The 22,661-nt window shown below is 41.4% G+C and overlaps 1 protein-coding gene across 1 annotated transcript in view; it reads right to left on the reverse strand.

Annotated features, from left to right (window-relative positions):
• Positions 1-2,478: 2,478 nt before the first annotated feature.
• Positions 2,479-22,661, reverse strand: part of shisa8b (shisa family member 8b) — a 49,248-nt gene continuing 29,065 nt past the window's right edge. Inside the window, exons 3-4 of the mRNA XM_077201031.1 lie at positions 15,667-15,789; positions 2,479-4,558 (exon numbers count right to left, since the gene is read on the reverse strand). Coding sequence (XP_077057146.1) covers positions 4,098-4,558; positions 15,667-15,789 — 584 coding nt within the window. The 3' untranslated portion in view covers positions 2,479-4,097. The remainder of the gene's footprint in view (positions 4,559-15,666; positions 15,790-22,661) is intronic.

A 22,661-nucleotide genomic window follows, 5' to 3' on the forward strand; every position in this document is an offset into this window, starting at 1 on the left:
CAGAACGGGAGAAGCTCCTACACATAAACTGTCTAGAAATGCTGGCAGTAGACAACGCGCTAAGGCGTTTTTGTCCCCAGATAAAAGGCCGCCACGTCTTAGTCCGGTCGGACAACATGTCAGTGGTGGCGTACATAAATCACCAGGGCGGCGTCAGGTCCCGAAGCCTTTACAGGCTGACGAAACGCTTCCCTGGGCTGGGCTCAGCACAACCTGCTTTCACTGAAAGCAGCGCATGTGCCTGGTCACCTGAATCTGGGACCAGACAGACTGTCCAGAAACAATGTCCCAGCAGGGGAATGGTCGCTGCACCCGCAGACGATCCAACTGCTGTGGGAGACATTCGGCAGAGCGCAGGTGGACCTGTTCGCGTCCCAGGAAAACGCTCACTGTCCGAACTTTTTCTCCAAGAGCAGGGACGCGCTGGCCCACGTATGGCCCCGACGCCCCCTCTATGCTTTTCCCCCCGTCTCGCTCCTGCCTCAAGTGCTGGAACGAATCAGGGAAAATGGATGCCCAGTGCTGCTCGTGGCTCCGCTATGGACGAACCAAACCTGGTTCCCAGTCCTGATGCAGCTGGCCAGCACTGCCCCGTGGCCGATACCGGTGAGGAGAGACCTCCTCTCTCAGGCAAAGGGCTCGATTTGGCATCCTCGCCCGGAGTTATGGTCCCTACATGTGTGGGCCATCAACGGGTACCCGCTAACCTCCCGGAGGGAGTGTTAAACACGATCACGCAGGCTAGGGCCCCGTCTACTAGACGGCTCTACTCCTCGAAATGGTCAGTGTTCTCTACCTGGTGTCAAGCTCAGGGCTTTTCACCCGTAGACTGCGGGGTTACGGAAGTGCTCTCCTTCCTTCAGGAGCTGCTGGATAAGGGTAGAACCCCTTCCACGCTCAAAGTATACGTGGCGGCCATAGCGGCGTTTGCAAAACCGACGTCTGGCCAGTCACTGGGGAAGAACGACCTGGTCGTGCGATTCCTCAGGGGAGCTCGGAGGCTGAATCCTTCCAGACCTCCCTCAGTCCATATGTGGGACCTTTCTACGGTTCTGGAAGCCCTGAAAGGTGCCCCATTCGAGCCAATCCATTTGTCAGACATGAAGCACCTGTCTTTCAAAACAGTATTTCTTGTGGCTCTTGCTTCAATGAAGCGCGTGGGGGACTTGCAAGCGCTTTCAGTAAGCGCGTCCTGTATTGAGTTTGGGCCTAATGACTCAAAAGTCATACTCAAACCAAGGCACGGGTACGTGCCAAAATCCCTCAACACACCGTTCAGGGCCCAGGTTATTTCCCTGTGCGCCCTCCCGGTGAACAATGAGGAAGCGGATGCTAATCTCCTTTGCCCCGTCAGGCCGCTGAGGGCTTATGTGTCCCGCTCGTCTGTCTTCAGGCAGACCGAGCAGCTCTTTGTTTTGTTTGGCGGACGCTCCAAGGGACTGCCATAGCGCTGGCTTACACTTTTAAGGGCCTGCAGTGTCCTTTGGGTGTCAGAGCGCACTCCACGAGAGGCGTGGCCTCTTCGTGGGCGTGGTCTAGTGGGATTTCCTTGCATGATATCTGTATGGCGGCGGGCTGGGCCTCGCCGTCTACATTTATAAGGTTCTATAACCTAGAAGTTCCCGCCTTACAGGCCAAGCTGCTGTCGGTCTAGAATTCAGTACTATCTGTCCCGCTGCGCCGGCGCAGAATGCTGAGTTTTGATTGAGTATCGCTCACTGATCGATGGAACAGCTCCATGGGTGTTGAATAGCCCGTATTTTTGCCCAGTTCAGGCTGAACGCGTTCACCCTGTCTGCGGGATATACTGTTGACATAACTAGCTCCTATGGGATGCTATTTCGTGGGGAATGATGCTGGTAGCCTCTCTTCTCCGACTCTCTGTGAGTCTACGGTGATTATGCACTATATGAGCCCCGGGCTACTGCCCTTGGGACTTTGGTGTCGGATCCCAGTACGCACGGCGTCTTACATTGTGTTCCCCATAGCGTAAGATATTACGCAGTACGAGAGATACTCTCGTAAGAGAACGTACTCGGTTACTAACGTAACCTCGGTTCTCTCTAGAGAGGGAACGAGTACTGCGTATCTTGCCGTGCATACAACAGCGCTGGTTCGCTTCAGCGTTGAAAACCAGTTTGTATCAGCCTGTCGAGCGTATTTATAGGCCAAGGCCACGCCTATTCTGGCGGGACGCGACGAAATGGGCGCGAAGCACCCCCATTGGATGTCACGTCACGCAGGGCCTCTCTCGATAGGCTTGCTGCTGTTGCCGCAGGGCAGCCAATAGGCGCGCAAGCCGTCTTGCCTATGTCTGCACACTGGCGCACAGCGTTTTACATTAATCAAAATTAAAGGATAATTTTTGGCTTCAATATCTCGTGGAAAAGAGGTTTTCCGCATAGCGTAAGATATTACGCAGTACTCGTTCCCTCTCTAGAGAGAACCGAGGTTACGTTAGTAACCGAGTACGTTTTTTAGCATATCAGAATCTGAATTTAAGTCTCCTGATTACACTGCAGATGGTTATGCAACACAATTAGATTAGATTCTTAAATATCAGACTTTTCCTCATCAGACTTGTTATGGTATTAAAGTAGATATTGTTTTTTTATTTGGATACATTTGAAGCCTATCTGAGGTACAATTTCTGGTAATTCACTCCACTAATCCAAGTAAAAGAAAGAACACATGAGTAGAAGGTCATGTGTGTAGAAAGGACACAACACTGCAAGACTTGCCTACAAGACAACTAGTGCCTTGTGAGGTCTTGATTTCAATGATGGCTAATTCACTAGAGCTGATATTTTTGCTATTGCATAGCTTGTTTTACAAGAATTATGTGCATCATTCCCAGTTCTAAGGTCTAGATCATTGCTCAGAGCTGCTGGCATCATTTCTTCAGCTTCACACCATGAGGCAGTCAGCCTTAGTCAACTATAAAGTGAATTACTCAGTATGACATTAAGGACTCAACAGCAGTCTTGAGCAACGAGGAGATCAGATCTTTTAAGCAATCAAAAGATAAAAACAGGAAGATAAGATGAAGTTGGATGTTTGATGATGTCTTCACTCCATGACTGGAGTGATTTGAAAGTCAAAACTAATGTAGACTCATAAAAAAAAATTCTCTCTTGAAATTCCACAGAAAATGTATCTAAGACAGAGTCAATAGCCTTGAGGGCAGCATTCCTAAATGTAATGTAGTTGCGCTTTGGAAGACCTGAGTTTGAGTCCTGGCTTGTGGTCCCTTCCTGATCCCATCACACTTGTCTTTCTGTTAAGTTCTGTCCCAATAAAGACAAAAATTTCAAAAATAAACCTTTAAAAAAAGATAAAGAAAAAGAAATGCCGTTTTTTAGCTTTACAGGAATGTCTTTTTCAGTATAAACATGTTTCATGGTGCCTTTTCAGAATTGTAGTCAAGTTTCCATTGAGAGCTTCACGTAGTTCTTTTCTACAAAGTAGGTAACCCACTGAAACGAGATTATTATGTCTTTGTGTTTTTTCTCAACTTCATTCCCCTAAAACAAATTAGTGATTTAATGAGTGACTTTCTCACAACGAGACTTCCCAAGCCAGAAAGGAAGACCGTGAAATTTAGTAACTCAAAAAAACTTTCTTCATGAGCACAAAATCCTCAACACACTCAGCAAAGCTTATACTTAAATCCGAGTGTGAGACCGGACATCTTGCTCTTTGCCTCCTGTGGGGTAGGAGAACAGGTTTATTTTGTGTTTTTTTCTCAAAATTGATCCTGAGGTTGTGTTTAAATAAAGATGACCAGGATATAATGTCCCTTAATGACTTAGATTTAGGCTGACTTGATGATGGCATTGTCCCCGTTGAGTTAATGTGGCTTTGGGCACCATTCCTGTCTTCTGTCATTCCGAGTCTGAAAACTCACCTCATTGTTGTCAGTGACACAAAAGTCAGAGATAAACCCAGAAAAAGTAGGACATATAAGAAACCATATAAACATAGACAAGAGTGGTTTAGCACTAAAAGAAGGGGTGACTACACAGTCCTGACATTTTAGTCGCTGTGCATACAGTCCATTAACAGTCAGCAGTGTTGATTCTTTCATTCCTGTTTCCTCAGACAGTGACCTCCGTCTTGCTGTTGGTCTGATAGGCCTTAAGTTTAGGATGGGGCTGATACAGTGGTTGTCCCCCGTAGACCGTGGGCTGGGAGATGAACTCCGGTAGTGTTTCTATGCTGTACTGTCTCCTGCTGCTGTAGATCTGTCGGCGAACAGAGTGTCCTGGATGCGAGGTCTGCCGGTGGACGTGTCTTTGTCCAGAATCCCAAGCTTTGAAGGCTGAGCTGGAAAGTTGAGGGTGGGTGGTGGTTTTTGGGATGCGGGTCCTCTCCAACTGGTTGGTTGAGATTGAGATGGACAGGGGGGAATGGATGTCATGGGAGGGGAGGACCTGATGGAGATAGGACTTGTCTTTTGGGTGCATTGACATCAGTTGGAAAGGTACAGGAGGGGAATGATACTGGGAGAAATGCATTAGTGGATAGCTCTTGTAGTAACCCCTGCTTGCAGTATCGGCTGTAGGGGAGGAGAAGAAATGGAAGAAGTTAGACAGACAAACTTAAGATTGTTTACATGCATATTTGAACTACATTATAATTAAGCTACAGTGGGTTTTCGCATTATTGAGCTACAGTCTTTATGTGGCAACGGAGCCCCTAAAGGGACAAAAAGGGGATGGAAAAGAATATGAAGGACAAGGAAAATGTATATTACACTGCTATTGTGTTCCCTCACAAAAGTTCTGTGTTTCCCAGAGAAACTTTAAGTTCGCTTGTAAAACCTTGGCATTCTTTGCGAGCAAATGCGAAGTTTGTTGTAGGGTATGTGAAAGTTTCGCGAGTGAATGCAAAAGTTTGGTGAGCAAATGCAAAAATCTTTTGAGCAAATGCAAATTTTCTTCAAGGAACGTGAAAGTTTTCTGAATGAAAGTAAAATTTTGTGAGTGAACACAAAGTTACTCAGGGAATGCAAAAGTTTTGCGAGTGAATTCAAAATGTTTGTACATCTCTGCCATAATAATTAATAAAGGCTGGTTTCTAAAGTACTTCTTCCTGCATTAATGTTCATGGGTAGTCTAAATGGGTTCCATTCAGACCTTAATATTAAATAGTTAACTGTTATATGTCAACAAGATTCAACAAGACATTTTCACCTGGCTATACCCAATGTTTAGAACTGTTTGGGTAATTATGCAAATTAGCTAATACGTAATTATATTATGCACCGTTTGTCCATGTTAACAAACAATTTCAAAAAACTTGTAATACATTTTTTGTTTGTCTTGATGTAAGTAATCAACTCAGTAATTTTCATGGTGATATCTAAAGGTTAAAATTTTTACCCTTTTCACGTGAGAAAAAGAATGAATAGGCGTATGAATGGAATATATTTGGGTCTTTTTCGAAACTTTCCCCTAATGGGATTCTTCGGGGCTTTTTTTTCCTTACTCAGGACATATTGAGGATACAAAATCAGTTGAGTTTGCTTCTGTTGCAATTTGTTCAAGGTTGACCCCCATTTTGGCTTAAAATGACTGGACTATTAGGCGTATCAACTTTAAAACAAGTCTTGATGAAGGACATAAAACAGCAGTCTGTATTCCTGTTGAGATGTCCATTGAGAGCTTGTCTATTTCATTAAACACTGACTTTATGTTGCCTGAAATGTTTAAAGGTCATGCCTCGGACATGAGTTATCTCTCTTCTCACGGTATTTACCTGCGAGCTGTTCACTCTGTCTCGCTGAATTAATGTCTGCTAGATGCACTTGTTCAGTTTGTTCTTGTATTAAGTAAATCAGAAGGTTTTAGAAGGTGTGTATGTCAGGGGACATATTGTATATCGGGCTAGATGCCTGAATCACAAACAAAAATAAAAAAAAGAATTGAGTACAGTTCCTGTGGATGCTCTTTTGGTCTTTGCCTCATCAAATCCAGTATCAAATTTGTAAACTGATGTCAGATGGCATTCTTTCAAGTAACAGTCATCAAATTATATTTTTATCCTTTTTTTCCTCATTCATTACTTTCTTCTTGCCACAAAGTGATTCAAATAGATGACATCTGAAAATCCTTGAGCTTACTCCAAAGGCTGTATTGTCAGTGTGCATCATCTTCATCATCACCACCATCACCACGGTGTGCTGATTGCAGACCATTCTGGCATCAGATCTTTGTTTGGTAACAGTCAGATACAGACGTGTTCATATGTGAAAGTATCTAATAATGTGTTTGTATTATGTATGTGTCATTATGTCACTGAATCATTGTGATCCAGACACTATTGGCTTGACATGTTCCCAAAATATAAGGCAGGCTAATGCTCCTGCTTAAATGGACAAAAAATCTCTGAAGCCCACAGCTTTTTTTTATTTATTTTTTTGCTGTCTTTTAAAATATGTAATTCTTTGGCCAAATACGCAAATAGCCATTTATTATTTAGCAGTTTTTTCAACCAAAATAAGAACAGTAATTTGGCACTCTCACACATAGTCTATTTTTGTAGAATTAACTTTTTGCATTCAGAGGTCATGTGTGAACAAGACCCATTGTTGTAATTATCAGAGCTGATTTGCTGGTTGAAGACATTGTAACATTACCAAAATAAATTCTGTATCGATGCGTTTACAACACCGTAAGATGAATGATTTGAGTATATAACAAGTTTTGAAGAAGCAAATTCAAAGCACATTCACACCAAGAACAACTTATAATGATAAACTGTATTAGCATTCACAAGTTACAATAATGCTCTGTTCGTTATAAGCATGTGGTGCAGTTATGTCGTCAGGTGGTTTAAATCCTCAAGCTCTTTAATGGGGCCAATGAGAATTGTCAAGTGGAATTTTTCATTCCACTTCCCAGACATACAGGTGTAACAGGAGGTGGCTTGCATCCACTCATTCAGATTTGTTCTTCGGAGCCGAGAAGAGGTGTCTGTGATTCTCTATCAATTCACCTCTGCCTGGAAGCTTCGTTGGATTCCTATTCGCATTTCAGTGCTTCTCTCTCCCACAAGCACATATAAGTGCAAGAGAGTTCCTCTGGGCATTTCAACGAGCAACTAGAAAGAGAAATTTTCAAAAGAGAATATTCTCTAAGAAGAGTTTTTCTATAAAAGAAATATCTTCTAAAAGAGCAAACACATCTTTTTAAAGTTACTTTTTCACCCGTGTATTTCTGTAATTTATAGAAATATCTTCAGTATTACTCAGAAGTCTTTTGAAGTGATGGTGCATTCTGTGACGTTATCTAGTGTAAGTGATAAATCCCGTTTGACATTTGTGCTGGCTACTGTATACAGGCCACCAGGGCACCATGCAGACTTTATCAAAGAATTTGCTGATTTTCTATCAGAGTTAGTACTGGCTGCAGATGAAGTCCTAATTGTTGGTGATTTTAATATCCATGTAGATAATGAAAAAGACGCATTGGGATTAGCATTTACAAACATTCTAAACTCAATTGGAGTTAGACAACACGTGTCAGGACCTAATCATTGTCGTAATCATACTAATATTGTCACATGGAATCAATGTTGATGCCGTTGAAATTCTGCAGCAGAGTGATGACATCTCAGATCATTATTTAATCTCATGTATACTTAATTTAGCCAAGGTTGCAAAGCAGACTCTGTGTTATAAACATGGTACAACTATCACTTCTGCCACTAAAGATTGCTTTATAAATAATCTTCCTGATCAGTTTCATCTCGTCAGCATCCCAAATAGCTTAGAAGATCTCGATGTTGCAACAGAAATGATTGACTCTGTCAGGGTTCTGCCCCTGACAGTCTTGTCAGTCTTGTCTCTGTTCAATGTTTCTTTGTTTGTCTTGTGCCTGAGCACATGGCTTTGTTTTGTTTGTGTCGGCCATTTGCTCCTCTTGTCCCGCCTCCTTGTTTCCCGTTACCACGCCTCCTTGTTTAGTCCCCATCTAGTCCTCGTTTCACTATCTGTGCTCACCTGATCCTAATGTGCTCTGGTCCCTTTATATTGCGCCTCCTTCCCTCATGTCTTTGCTGGTTCGTTTTATGCATTTATTGTGTGCATGCATTCTCGCTTCTTGTCAGTCAGTGCTAGATTTAGTTTCCCTGTCAGTTCTAGCTTTATGTCTGTTTTGATTTTTATCCAGTTTTTTTCCCCTTTGTTCCTGATTTTAAGTCTAGTCAAGTTCTAGTCTTTATCTTGATCTAGTTCTTCCAAGTTTTTTATTTGATTATTAACTAATCTTTTATTTCGTTTTTCTTTGGTTCCCTACAAGGTTGCTGTCTTGTTTTATCTCTTTTTGCAAGTTTCATTTATTTATATCTTTAACTTTTTATTTATTTTCCTAGGGAGGCAGCCCCTGTGGTAAAAACTGGTAGAAAGTGGTCAGCAAAGAAATCTGTAGTAGAGGCAAAGGCTGACCTTCAAATTGGGGATATCGTGGGACAGGTACAGCATGGAAGAGGGGGTTTTGGGCTCAGTTTAGCTCCTCCTAAAAGGCACAAGGCAGGCCCAGCTCAAAGGAGGAAGCTGGTAGTCAACGAGGTGCGAAAGCAGGAGGAGAGGATGAGATGTATAAAGGCCATTTCCCAGGCCAAGCAGGGAGAGTGGATGAGATGGGAGAGTGTGGAACAACGCAAAATGGGCTGGCAAGACCTTTGGTCAATGGAAGAGAGTAGGATCAGTTTCCTTATTAGGTCAACATATGATGTTCTCCCATCAACGCAGAACCTAAACCTAAACCTGAGATTGCCACCACTAACCTACGACCAGATATTGTTTTGTGGTCTGGATCAGCACGCATTGTTCAACTGATAGAGTTAACAGTGCCATGGGAGGATGCGGTAGATGAGGCATATGAGAGGAAGAAACTGCAGTATGCTCATCTGGCCACTGAAGCAGAACAGCGAGGATGGAGAGTCCAGGTTTATCCAGTGGAAGTGGGTTGTCGAGGTTTTGTGGCACACTCTACAACCCGGTTCCTCAGAGACGTCGGATTCAGTGGCCAAGAGTTGCGTCGCACAATAAAGAACTTATCTGAAGCAGCAGAAAGGAGCAGCAACTGGCTGGCTGTATACAGGCCGCCATGCTACGGTTTCGTAGAATTCTTTAAAACTTGAAGAGTCTGTTGGTTTATTTGTTTCGGTTATATAATATTTACAGTCATTACATTCCTGTGTATATTGCGTGAATGACGGGTGGTTGGGCAGATATTGTGTTTTGCGGTAGGTGGTATGCCGTACGGAACCGTTGCCACTGAAACTGCATATTAACGCACCAGTGGGGCTCGACAGCCTTAGTCAAACGGCTTGGCGCATATGGTTGGGTTGCGGAGAGATTGTGGCTAGGTCTCAGCAGCAGGAGGGATGTAGAGGTCAGTAAGCTGGGCTGAGTTGAGTGGGGGACAGAGGGGGGTGACTCTGGGACGCAAGAGCCACTGTCGAGCCCTCTTGAGGTGTCGTGGGCTAGTCAACGAAACACTGAGGACGGAAGGTGCCCACTTGAAGACCCTAGAGATGTCCCCTACTCAGCTCAATCCAGACGGTTGTCATGGGGGGACCGCACTGTGGTTGCAGCCGTTGTGTGTGCTGACGCGTGTTAACACTAGACAGAAGGAGATTTACATCACCATATGGAAAGAAGCGTAAATGGATGGAGAAGCATAGGTTACTGTAAAGCTATGTCTTAGTTGGTGCTTATCTTGGCGAAAGCCGAGTACAAATCAGCATGAAGTTTTAACATCTACTCTCGTGTAATGGAAATCTAGATCCTGTTATTAGTTTTTTTTCTGTTTTTTTTTCTTCTTTTTCTTCTTTTTTTTCTTTTTTTTTCTCTAGTCTCATTATCAGTTTTATTTTGCTTTTATTACTTGTTGTCTTGGCCTGTTCAGTCTTGTCTCGTGTTGGTTCCTGCCCCGCATCCTGTAGCATCCTGTTCGTTGACTCTCCTGGTCTGGCAGTTACCCTTGTGCTACGTACAATCTCATCACCAACTGTCAAGCTTCTGATCCCCTGAGCCACTGCCATGTCTCCATCTTTGGCCGTCACATCTTTGCTGTTTCATCTTCGACCTACCTGTTCTCCAGTTGTGCCCTCGACCTACCTGTTCTCCAGTTGTGTGCCCTGCCCTATTGTTTGGACTGTATTCCTATTTCACCTATATCCTGTGCAGTTACTTGTTGTCAATAAATGACACCCCTTGTTTATTCTACACCTGGGTCCTCCTTCTCAGAATTCCTGATAGACTCCCTCTTTTCCAGCACTTTAGACACAGTTGCTCCATTGCGCTTAAAGAAGATTAAAGTAAATAGTCCAACACCGTGGTACAACCAGCACACTCGGGCCCTAAAGAGAGCAGCCAGAAAAATGGAGCGTAGCTGGAAGAAAACAAAATTAGAAGTTTTTCACATTTTGTGAAGAGAGAGCACGATTGCGTACAGAAAGGCCTTAAAAACTGCTAGATCTGCTTATTTTTCAAGACATTTAGAAGAAAACAAACACAACCCTAGGTATTTATTAAAAACAGTGACTAAATTAACCAAAAATAAAGCTCCAACACCGGACTTTGCTGTGCTGTTTGGAAATGACTTTATGAACTTCTTTACTTACATTAAGATTGATAATATTAGAGAGAAAATTATAACTATGCAACTGTCTACTACAGTATTGCTGTATGTCTAAACTCATAAATCATCTAAATCAACATGTATGTTAGACCCTGTACCGACTAAGCTATTGAAAGAGATGCTTCCAGAGGTCATAGAGCCTTTTCTTAATATCATTAATTCATCTTTGTCACTAGGATATGTACCAACAACTTTTAAGATGGCTATCATTAAACCTCTTATTAAAAAATGCAACTTGATCCAACAGAATTAGTCAATCACAGGCCGATCTCGAATCTACTCTTTTCTGTCAAAGAAACTAGAAAAAGCAGTATCCTCACAACTATGTTCCTTTTTTTAGAAAGAAATGGTATCTGTGAGGATTTCCTGTCAGGATTTAGACCATATCACAGTACTGAGACTGCTCTCATTAGAGTTACAAATGATTTGCTCTTATCATCTGATCGTGGTCGTATCTCTCTATTAGTGTTACTGGATCTTAGTACTGCATTTGATACCATCGACCACAACTTTCTTTTGCATAGATTTGAAAATTAGGTTGGCATTAGTGTAATTGCTAGCATGGTTCAAATCATACTTATCTTACTGTTACCAATTTGTTGGAGTAAGTGAAGAGGTGTCATACACAGGGCTCAGTACTTGGACTGTTGCTTTCTCACCCTGTACATTGTACCCTCTGGGAGATATCCTTATTGTGCATGGTGTTAGTTTTCACTGTTATGCTGATCATACTCAGCTCTATATTTCTTCGCATTACGACGAAACTTACCAATTAACGGAATGCAAAAATTAACGGAATGCATAGCTGATATAAAAAGTTATAGTTATTTCCTACTACTTAATTCTAAATAAACAGAGATTCTAATTATTAGACCAAAAACCTCCGCAAGTAATAATCTAGAATACTGTCTAACACTTGATGGGTGTTCTGTCAAGTCTTTGTCTTCAGTTAGGAACCTGTGTGTGCTCATATACCATTCTTTAATTTGAAAGCCACATTTTTAGCATCTGTAAACCCGCATTTTTGCCCATCATAAAAATATATCTAAATTTTGACATATGCTCTTAATGACAAATGCACAAAACTTAGTTCATAAATTCATGACCTCAAGGCTAGATTATTGTAAAGCTCTACTGGGTTGTTGCCCTGCACGCTTAATTAACAAACTCCAGCTGTTCCAAATTACAGCAGCAAGAGTTCCAGGAAGAACTAGGAAGTATGACCATATTAGCCCAGTTCTGGCAGTATTGTTTGGCTCCCTGTATTAAACATTGCATACATTTTAAAATCTTGCCAATTACTTACAAAGCATTAAATGGTTTAGCTCCTCAGTACTGGAGCGAGCTCTTAACACATTATAGTCCTTCACGCCTATTACGATCTCAAAATTCTGGCCAGTTGATAATACCTAGAATATCAAAATCAACTGCAGGCTTAGGATCCTTTTCCTATTTAGCATCCAAACTCTGGAATAGACTTCCTAGCCTTGTTTGAAAAGCAGACACACTCTGTCATTTTAAACCTACACTAAAAACACAACTCTTTAGCCTGGCATACACTTATTATCAATTTCTATTATTCAAATCAGTTAAATGATTGTTAGGCTGCATAAATTATGTCAACCTAAACCGGGAAGACTTCCTATAACATCCGATGTACTTGTTACATTGTAAGAAGAATGGCATCTACGCGAATATTAGTCCGTCTGTCTCTTCCTTATCCCGAGGTTACCGTAGTCAGCCAGATCTGGTCCATTCAGATCAGATGGTGGACCTGCACCTAGACACGACCAAAACGCAACCCTGAATGTCAGCAAAGACTGTGTCTACTAGACAATCCCCTGTGCAGGCCTTGTCGACACGATAGCCATCGGCACAGATCCTCAGCAAAGACCACAAGAACCAGACAGGTCCAGACACCATGTTCGTTCGTTGGTCCGAGGAAAACTGGTCGCCTTGACTGAGCCTAATTTCTCCAAAGGTTTTTTTTCTCCATCCTATCACCTGATGGAGTTTGGGTTCCCTGCCACTGTTGCCTCTGGTTTGCTGCTTTGGGGACACTTAATATTCAACCATATTATTTATCTGACTGTATTCAGTGTTGGGAAAGTTCACTTTCTACATGAACTAGTTCAAAGTTCAGTTCACAAATTTAAAATGAACTAGTTCAGTTCATAGTTCATACTTTAAAATTTTTAACTTGTTCATAGTTCTTTTTTTCCATATGTTCCTGCAAGCTATTATTTTTCAAAATTATTGCCATAGCCCATAGGCAATAGAACCACAGACAGCAATTATTTTATCGACGGGCAAAGTTTGCACAGAAATGTAAGACATTTCCCATTTTCACCGACCTTGTCATAAAACTCATTTAAATGATCATCCGACGCTTCCTTGCTGCTTTTTATTTTGATTACGCATGCGGCATTGCGACACTGGTGGCTGGTGTTGCCAAATTGGGTGTTTTTTCCGCTACATAGAAATCTGGCACCCTACTGAACGAAGTTAAACTGAGAGTGCTTCCGTTCTCAGACACCAGAATGAACGAGTTCACAGTAACGTTCATCAGGTAGTAATACAGTACGTTCAGTTCATGTTCGCCCAAAATATGAACGAGTTCATGAACTATCGTTCAATGAATGCGTTCAGGCACAACATTGACTGTACTGATCTGACTGAGCTGGAAGATGACAATTTTTGGCAAAACTTTTATTAAATGAACTCATTTAATAATTGATGATCTTTACTACAACGGAACTGAATCAACAATGAACTCAGTCTCGAAACAAAGAATTGCACACTGGATTGTGGATGCCATTGCTTTGGCATAGCAGGCCCAGGGGTGCCGTGCCCCCTAGGAGTGTGAGCACACTCCACTAGAAGTGTTGCATCCTCGTCTCTAGCCAACGGCGACACTCTAACAGACATCTGCAGAGCAGTGGGCTGGGCGACACACAATACTTATGTGAGATTTTAGAATATCCAGGTTTGAGCCAGTTTTTTCCTGTGTGTTATCAGGTACAAACATGACCACACAGTTGGGGCACTTTACAGTCACTCCTGGTATTATTTAACATCCCAGTGCCGGTGGCTACACTTTTAGACAGACATGTACATTAAAGTGTTTTGCCAGAATCCTCACTACACAAAAGGTGTTGCTTATCCACTGCCACACTAGATTTTTAGCCTCATCAGACCTTTATAATGGCATAGTGTAAAGAGGTATACTGAGGGAAATTTAGTTTTTTTTTCAGCTGCAAATAATTTAGGTCAAAGAGATGATTCTAGGTGAAGAGATGAACATTCTCCCTTGTTTATTACATCTCATTCAAACATTTTGATGTTTTTATTGTTCACGATGCATATTATTAAGCTTTGTTTGGAAGGCAATCTGTGGCCAATTTCACACACAAAACCCATTAAATTGCAATAAAAATGTCTTATTCTGGTAAATGTACCACATCCGCAATTCACACATGTAACAGCTACAGCACTAAAATGCTGCCAACTTTTAGTAATTTTCTAGAAATTACCTTTAAATAGACCCTTAATCTGACTATTTTCTTCATCTGCTCCCATGGTGAAAAGCTCTTTTGTTTCAGGTTGTGTCTAATTTGCTTGTATTTTCTCCACAAAATAGATAGCGTCTTGGTTACTGTTGTAACCTCTGTTCCCTGATGGAGGAAATTAGACATTTTGTAGATGTACTGACACTAGGGTTCACACTTGGGAGCTCCAAACACCTCTGATACTTAAGAAATTGCCAATGAGAATTGGCGAGTGAAATTTGCATGTAACTCCCTGGACATACAGGTATAAAAGGAGGTGGCTTGCATCCACTCATTCAGGTTTGTGCTGAGGAGCCGAGACAGTGCCCCGGCCATTTCAGCAGTTAGTTCAGTATTGTGGCAGGTGGGACACAATGTCTTGTTTCCTACATCATGGAATGAAGGTTACAACAGTTGTTGTTCTCTATCTGTAAGTCACTTCGACATTGTTTCGATCTACTGACACTAGGGGTCCCTTTGGAAAACGGCACAACAAGCTGAACCATGTTACGAGGTTTGGTGGTTCAGATGACGGTTCAGATCATGAATTTCCCAATGCCCCACATATGCCGTATAGTCTCTCATACTACGCGGGGACAGAAAGAACAGTACTTCAATGGGAAAAGGTCATTTCAGCGATATCTTTTTGTAATTTCTTTTTTGTTGTTGTTGCACGTTACCCCCTCAGATAGGGGAAGGCGTTCAGTACATCCGGCCAGTTTCCTGCAGCTTACATGATTCGCGTCTTGTTTCACTGGTTTTGTGTTAGGATTTTAAGTTGTGTTTTTTTCTGTTCCTATTGTTTCTGTGTTCACTGCCTATGTTCTTCCTGTGTTGGGCTTTGTAGTCCTTTGGTTGATTGGTTCCCCCTGTTAAAAAATCATGAGAGGAATCACCTCTATTTTGGCCAAATGAGCTAGTCTGTCACATAGTCCTCCAGATCTCCTTGATCTCCTTGACGGAGATTCTTAATCCTCACAGCTGGATCCATAAGGAGTGAGTTTTTTTTTAACAGAATAAACTTAAACATATCCAACACGGACACCAGAGAACCAGGTAACAGAATAAGCTCACCAAACATATAGCTATGAAGGACAAGACCTGACAAAGAACATGGGGAAACACAAGGGAATAAATACACAAGGGCTTACAAAATAAGACACACCTGTCTGGACTAATTAACAGGGGGAACTAATCAACAAAAGGACTACAAAGGACTACAAAACCTAACACATGAACTGAATATAGGCAATGAATAAAGAAAAAATAGGAACAGAAAACACAACAACTTTAAAGTCCGAACACAAAACAAGACAGTGATCATGACAGGTCCTGACCACAACAGAAGCTGACTCTTTCAGTCAAACTCAGGGACTGTGGATTATGACATCCAGCAGAGCATCAAATAATTCAGCATCTGTGAATAAAGTATGTTTGTGCACATAGTAGCATGTCACTGTTCTTACCAACTGCTTTCAGAGAATTGTACTTATTCAGCGCCAGGCCTGGTATGCTGAGGTTGCTTTGAGGATGAGAGAGTCCAGTCGGTGTACCAAAAGGAAAGCCGGCATTGTTTAGATGGTACTGTTCTGGAATACAGAAGGATAGAATAACATTACAATGAAAAGTTTGTATATGAGGGTACAATATTTCATAAATGAAAGTTTGAAGTTTGAGGTCAGTAAGATTTCAGCAATTATGCATTGAATTGATCAAAAGCAACAGTAAAGACATGTATAATGTTACATAAAAAACATATATATATATATATATACATGAAAAATATATACATCAAAATTTCCACACAAATATTAATCAGCACAACTGCTTTCAACATCAATAATAAAACAAAATGTTTCTTGAGCAGAAAAGATTTCTGAAGGATCATGTGACACTGGACACTGGAGTAATGGCTTATGAGTAGTTAAGCTATTTTGTTGAACCGCTCTATATGCAGCGACCCTATATTGACCATTGAAATGTGGTTCAGATGCTCCAGCCTGAATGACATAGGAAGGACATTGATGCATTTAATGAATGTTAGATGTTGCTTTCTTTTTTCCTGTTCGTTCAATTAATCATTAGTCACATCTCATTTAACACAAGCTCTGTGTTGAGAGATGTGGACAGCCATTCTTTTAGGGCAAACACATTCTGAAACCATCCTGGCATTTCCTAGCAGTGGTAATCTGTTTTTAATGCTTTAAATGAATGTTGCATTAAAGTCAACAGCAGTGTGTTAATTCAGACACGTGTACCCAAAAACTCTGTCTGGGACTGTTCTGAATGATGGACCTGAAGAAGACCCAGTGGGGTCGAAACGTTGCTTTTTTTATTAAATATGGGAGCATAAAGCAGTGTTGCGGACATTACATTTTCTTTTACTGTTCTGAATGTCACCATGGGGCATCAAAGGAATGTCTGGGTAATTCTAATGTTTATTTTCATGCAAATTACATTGGTTGAACCAAGCTTGCTCAAGATCATTTAAGGTATTCTCTGCGTTTTAGTCTCTGCAGTTGTAGATTAGCTGTCTTTTATGTTGTTTAAGGGAAGTATTATACCCTTCTCACCAGGTCTCTTTTCTAAACCTTGATCAACTAAGAGTGTGATGCCCTAAGGACATTAGCTTTAATACAACATCAGCAGTGATATTAACCACCATTTAATATCTATGTGCCCTCTTGACACTCTCGGCTGTGTTTGATAATGATGAAGAGTAAAGGGAAAAAATAATGAAGAGTGTGTAGGGGGAAAGCAGGATGCAAGGCTTAAGCATCACAAAGAGAAATCAAACCTGATTGTTCTTAAGATTAAGTATATGTGACCTAATTGAGCGAGAGGGATAGATGAATGAGGGAAATGTACTCTGTACAAGTTAATGTATTCATTATGTATTTCTGACTAGACCTTTGAAGTTAAAATCATTGTAAGGAAGTCCAGAGGGGTAATAACAGCTTTTGATACATTATGTAATATTTTTAGGGCTGTGTGCATTACCTACTTAGGGGTTTAGCATATTTCAAAAGCAGTTGCTGAACAGTTTTCAGATTCCTAAAGGTCCTAAATAGCACAGCATTGTTGCTTTCCGTGACCATTAGTGTACAAATATAAATCTAATGATAAACATTTAGTTGCTGTGGAAAAATATGTTATCAAAAATAATAACCAGATCTCCCCATAAGATTTTTTTAGTGTTTTTATTGTTAACTAAAACTGTTTTAAAAAATTGTTCATTGAAATAAAATAAAATGTAAATATTAAATGAAAAACTAAAATTAGAAGTGTTGCAACTAATTGAATTATAAGTTGAAGTACTAAAATTACTAAACTAAATTCAATTCTAAATAAATTAAAGCTAATTAGATATATAAAAAACTACTAAAAATGACAAATGACACGCATATAATGTATATACAGGGTTTAAAATTAACACCTGGCAACCAGCCAAATGTGGGTTAAAATCTACTGTGGTGGGTAATGCATATCACCACACTAGCCAATTTGGCGGGTTATGATTCATAAATTATGTTCTATCAATTTGCATGGCATCACTATCAAAGTCCTTCACCTAAAAGGAGCCATTAGCAAAAATGAGGGTCGCGCATAAAGGGAGTCGACAACTGAGTCTTTAAAATTCCTGTATGCTATGCGATTGGTTAATTCTCCGCCAGAGCCCTAGGAGGCAATTAAGAGACAAATTTTTCCAACCCGTTCTCATAAATACCGCATGGCCAAGACTTTTGGGCAAAAACCGCACTAGCATCTTTATTGCTACGTGCAGGTCATTATAAGAGAAGTCACAGAGAATTTTGTTTTTATTTCCATTTTATTTTATTTGAATGGTATCTGCAAACAGCGATTGACTGTCGTAAGAAGCTGAAAACAATACAATGATTCAGAATCAGATTTAATAACAAATATATTTAAATCTAAGCTGTGTCTTTGAGAGCATATAACAAGTTCAAAATAACTATTAAAATTAAAACTGAAATTGTAAAAATAAAAGGTAGGTCTAATTGAAAATATAAATATATTTTATAATCGTATAAATAAAACTTTGACTACAACCCACAGTGAAGAATCCCCTACTATGTGCATCATTTTCACTGTACGTTAATATTTTACAAATAAGCTTGGATGTTTTTAGATTGCAAGGTAAAACAATGTATATAAATAAATTTCTAAATGTAAAGATGATTAATACACTGAACAAAATTATAAATGCAACACATTTGTTTTTGCCCCCATTTTTCATGAGCTGAACTCAAAGATCTAAGACTTTCTATGTACACAACAGGCCAATTTCTCTCAAATATTGTTCACAAATCTGTCTAAATCTGTGTTAGTGAGCACTTCTCCTTTGCCGAGTGTAATGTATGTACTATTAGTTATCATCGTTTTGTGATAAGCCTGCCACCTTGTGGTGACCTATATAGTGATGTATTGAGAATTGAGCTCAGTTCCAGTTCAGTAAAGAATAACATGAGTTACTTAGCAGACGATTGTGTTGCGTTATTATTTATCTGCAGCAGAACTATTGACGATGAGGTCTGGATCGACAACCACGGATGCGACAACAAGACCTGAATGGAAATCACGAAAAGAGTCTGTGAGTTACATGAAAGTAGGGTGAAAGCCAATTAATGTCTAAAGCGGAATTGCAAACGAGCAAAAATGTCAATGATTGGAACTATTGCCGCATTTGACAGTAATGCTGAGGATTGGGGAACCTATGTGGAAAGAGTGGAGTTGTACTGCGAGGCAATGGCGTTGAAAATGATAAGAAAGTGGCTGTTTTGCTGAGCGTGATGGAAGCGAAGACGTATGGACTGCTTCGTAGTTTGTTGCCAGAAAAAGATTTGACACTCTTTTATGCACTAAACATAGCAATATCCAGAGAGTGTGCAAAACAGAAAAGGGCAAGACACACAAAGACACAATGCACAAAGTGAAATGCAAATCCGCCACTGTACATCAAGTAACTGAAAATGATGCAAACAAAAGTTCAGGTATGGATGATCTTTCATGTCTGGAACTGTATAATATTAAGGAGACAGATCGAAGAGTTATTTGGCTCCCACCCGAAGTGTCAGGAGTTAAACTCAAAATGGAGTTAGGTACTGGATCTGCTTTATCGGTCATCTCAGCAGCTGATTACAAGTGACTGTTTTCAAAAATACCACTGGCGAAAAAGTGTCTCCGAAAGGAAAGTTACCAGTAACTGTGTAGTACAAAGAAGATCAGCAGCAGCTGAACTTGTATGTGTTGGAAAACAGAGGACCGGCATTGTTCGGACGCGAGTGGCTGAGGAAAATACCTCTGGACTGGCACGCGATAAAAAACCTGGATGTGTCCCAGCAATTGCAAACAAAGAGACACAAATGACTTTAGTGCAAATTTTATAAAATGTGGAACCCGTGTTTCAGAAAGGAATAGGAACACTTAAAGGAATAAAAGGGAATCTGGAGTTGAAAAACACTTCTCAAAAATTCTTTAAAGCTCGCCCAGTCCCATATGCAATTCGTCCCAAGGTGGAGGCAGAACTGGATCATTTGGAAAAAATGGGAATCCTGACTAAGGTCGAAAGGAGTGAATGGGCAACACCCATAGTACCAGTAATCAAAAAGATGTGCGTATTTGCGGGGACTTTAAAGTGACCATTAATCCAGCGCTTCGTGCAGTACAGTATCCCCTGCCACGCATTGAAGATATTTTCACATCCTTGTCTGGTGGAGAACACTTCTCAAAAATTTACCTGGCCCAAGCTTACCTCCAAATGGAAATAGAAGATCAATCCCAGAAATTCTTGACCATCAACACACATAAAGGGCTCTATCAGTACAACCGTCTAGTTTTCGGAATTGCCTCAGCTGAGTGGCAATTGGACCAGAGAGCGATGGACCTGGTGCTGCAGGGCATCCCGGGAACACAGCGTTACCTGGACGATATCATTGTAACGGGGAAGGATGATTCAGATCACCTCCAAAACTTACAACAAGTGCTGACTCAACTGTGGGAGTATGGACTAAGAGCTAACAAAGAAACATGTGAGTTCTTCAAGTTTCGGATTTCTTACTGTGATCACGTGATAGACAAAGATGTCTACATAAGTCACGGGACAAAATTGAAGCTGTGTTAAACGCACCACACCCACAGAATGTGTCTCAACTCCGATCATATCTCGGACTTGTGAACTACTACCACAAATTTCTTCCGAACCTCTCGACTGTGCTACATCCATTGAACGCACTGTTGCAAGCAAGGACACAGTGGAAATGGTAAGACAGTTGCGAACAAGCTTTCCAAAAGACCAAAATGCTCATAACTTCTGATGTAGTGACACATTTTAACCCATCCATCCCCATCGACACGGTGCTATGACACAAGTTTCCAGAGGGTACAGAAAAACCAATCGCCTTCGCATCGAGATTACTAACGGCGGCAGAATGTAACTACGCACAAATAGACCGAGAAGCAGTTAGTCTTGTGTGGGGTGTTAAAAAGTTTCACCATTATCTGTATGTATTAGCATTAGCAGAAATGCAACACACGCCACAATTGGCCAAACACCAGCGATGATGTTCCTTAAGAGAAACTTAAAATCTCGCTTGGATCTCATCAAAACCGATGTTCGATGTGATGTGGAAAACAAACAATTCGTGCACATGAATGACAGACCCACAAGAAACTTCCAAGTTGGACAAGAAGTCTTAGCATGTGACTATAGACTAGAAAAGTAGCAACCAGGTACCATTACCACTAGAACTGGACCCTTGACGTACACAGTGAAGGTGGGAGATAACACATGGAGACGTCATGAAGATCAGTTGGTGGATCGCCAGACAAACTCCTCACCTTTTTCTGCCCCTGATTCAAATGACAAGGTCTTTGAGGCTGATGAAACTGCCCCGCCTACCTCTGTTAACATGAACGTGTGTGGGGGGGGTTAGGGGGTCCGGGGGGGTCCGAAAACCAGTCAGTATCTGGTGTGACCACCATTTGCCTCACACAGTGCAACACATCTCCTTCGCATAGAGTTATCAGGTTGCTGATTGTGGTCTGTGGAATGTTGGTCCACTCCTCCACAATGGCTGTGCAAAGTTAGTGGACATTGGCAGGACCTGGAACATGCTGTCATATACGCCGATCCAGAGCATCCCAAACATGCTCAATGGGTGACATGTCCGGTGAGTATGCTGGCCATGCAAGAACTGGGATGTTTTCAGCTTCCAGGAATTGTGTACAGCTCCTTGCAAAATGGGGCTGTGCATTTTCATGCTGCAACATGAGGTGATAGTCGCAGATGAATGGCACAACAATGGGCCTCAGGATCTCGTCACCGTATCTCTGTGCATTCAAAATGCCATCAATATAATGCACCTTTGTTCGTTGTCCATAACATACGCCTGCCCATACCATAACCCCACCGCCACCATGGGCCACTCGATCCACAACATTGACATGAACAAACCACTCACCCACACGACACCATACACGCTGTCTGCCATCTGCCCTGTACAGTGAAAACCGGGATTCATCCGTGAAGAGAACACCTCTCCAAAGTGCCAGACGCCATCGAATGTGAGCATTTGCCTACTCAAGTCGGTTACACGTGGTCTGCGGTTGTGAGGCTGGTTGGATGTACTGCCAAATTCTCTGAAACGCCTTTGGATATGGCTTATGGTAGAGAAATGAACATTCAATTCACGGGCAACAGGTCTGGTGGACATTCCTGCAGTCAGAATGCCAATTGCACGCTCCCTCAAAACTTGCGACATCTGTGGCATTGTGCTGTGTGATAAAATTGCACATTTTAGAGTGGCCTTTTATTGTCGCCAGCCTAAGGCACACCTGTGCAATAATAATATATTATATTTATAAAAATATATTGAAAAAATTTACAAATTATTTTCAACAGCCGACAAGTCTCTGTGAAGTCTCTGCCTATAGTCATTCCATCCCTCTATCATATTTTTCCAAAAGCATCCATGTTACGACTGTGTTAATGTTATGAAGTGAACTGAGTTATTTAGCTGAGTTTTTTTGGCTTCAGGGACAAACTGATGTATAACTCAAAACAAAGTGAGATCCCAAAAGTGACTTCTCAAGCCAATATAAACTTAAAGGTAAACATCCTGCCTGTGAAATTTGGGGATGGGAATGCGAATTGAATGGGGGATTGAGAATGTGCAGCAGAGATGCACTAATATGGGACGGGTTGGCATCTGTGTATTTGTGCGTCATTGTTCACTCTCTTTACTGGAGTGCCACTATTTCCCACTGAAGGCCTGTTGTGTATGTTCTTAGCCCTGAAGCAATGGTGACCTCTGTGATGCTTTAGTGCGAGGTATGTCTCACTGTGTGTGTGTGTGTGTGTGTGTGTGTGTGTGTGTATGTGTGTGTGTGTGTGTGTGTGTGTGTGTGTGTGTGTGTGTGTGTGTGTGTGTGTGTGTGTGTG

Source organism: Siphateles boraxobius, unplaced genomic scaffold (assembly GCF_051911475.1).
Source record: "Siphateles boraxobius isolate OS27281-9 unplaced genomic scaffold, OSU_SipBor_1 46, whole genome shotgun sequence".
Taxonomy (NCBI): Eukaryota; Metazoa; Chordata; class Actinopteri; order Cypriniformes; family Leuciscidae; genus Siphateles; species Siphateles boraxobius.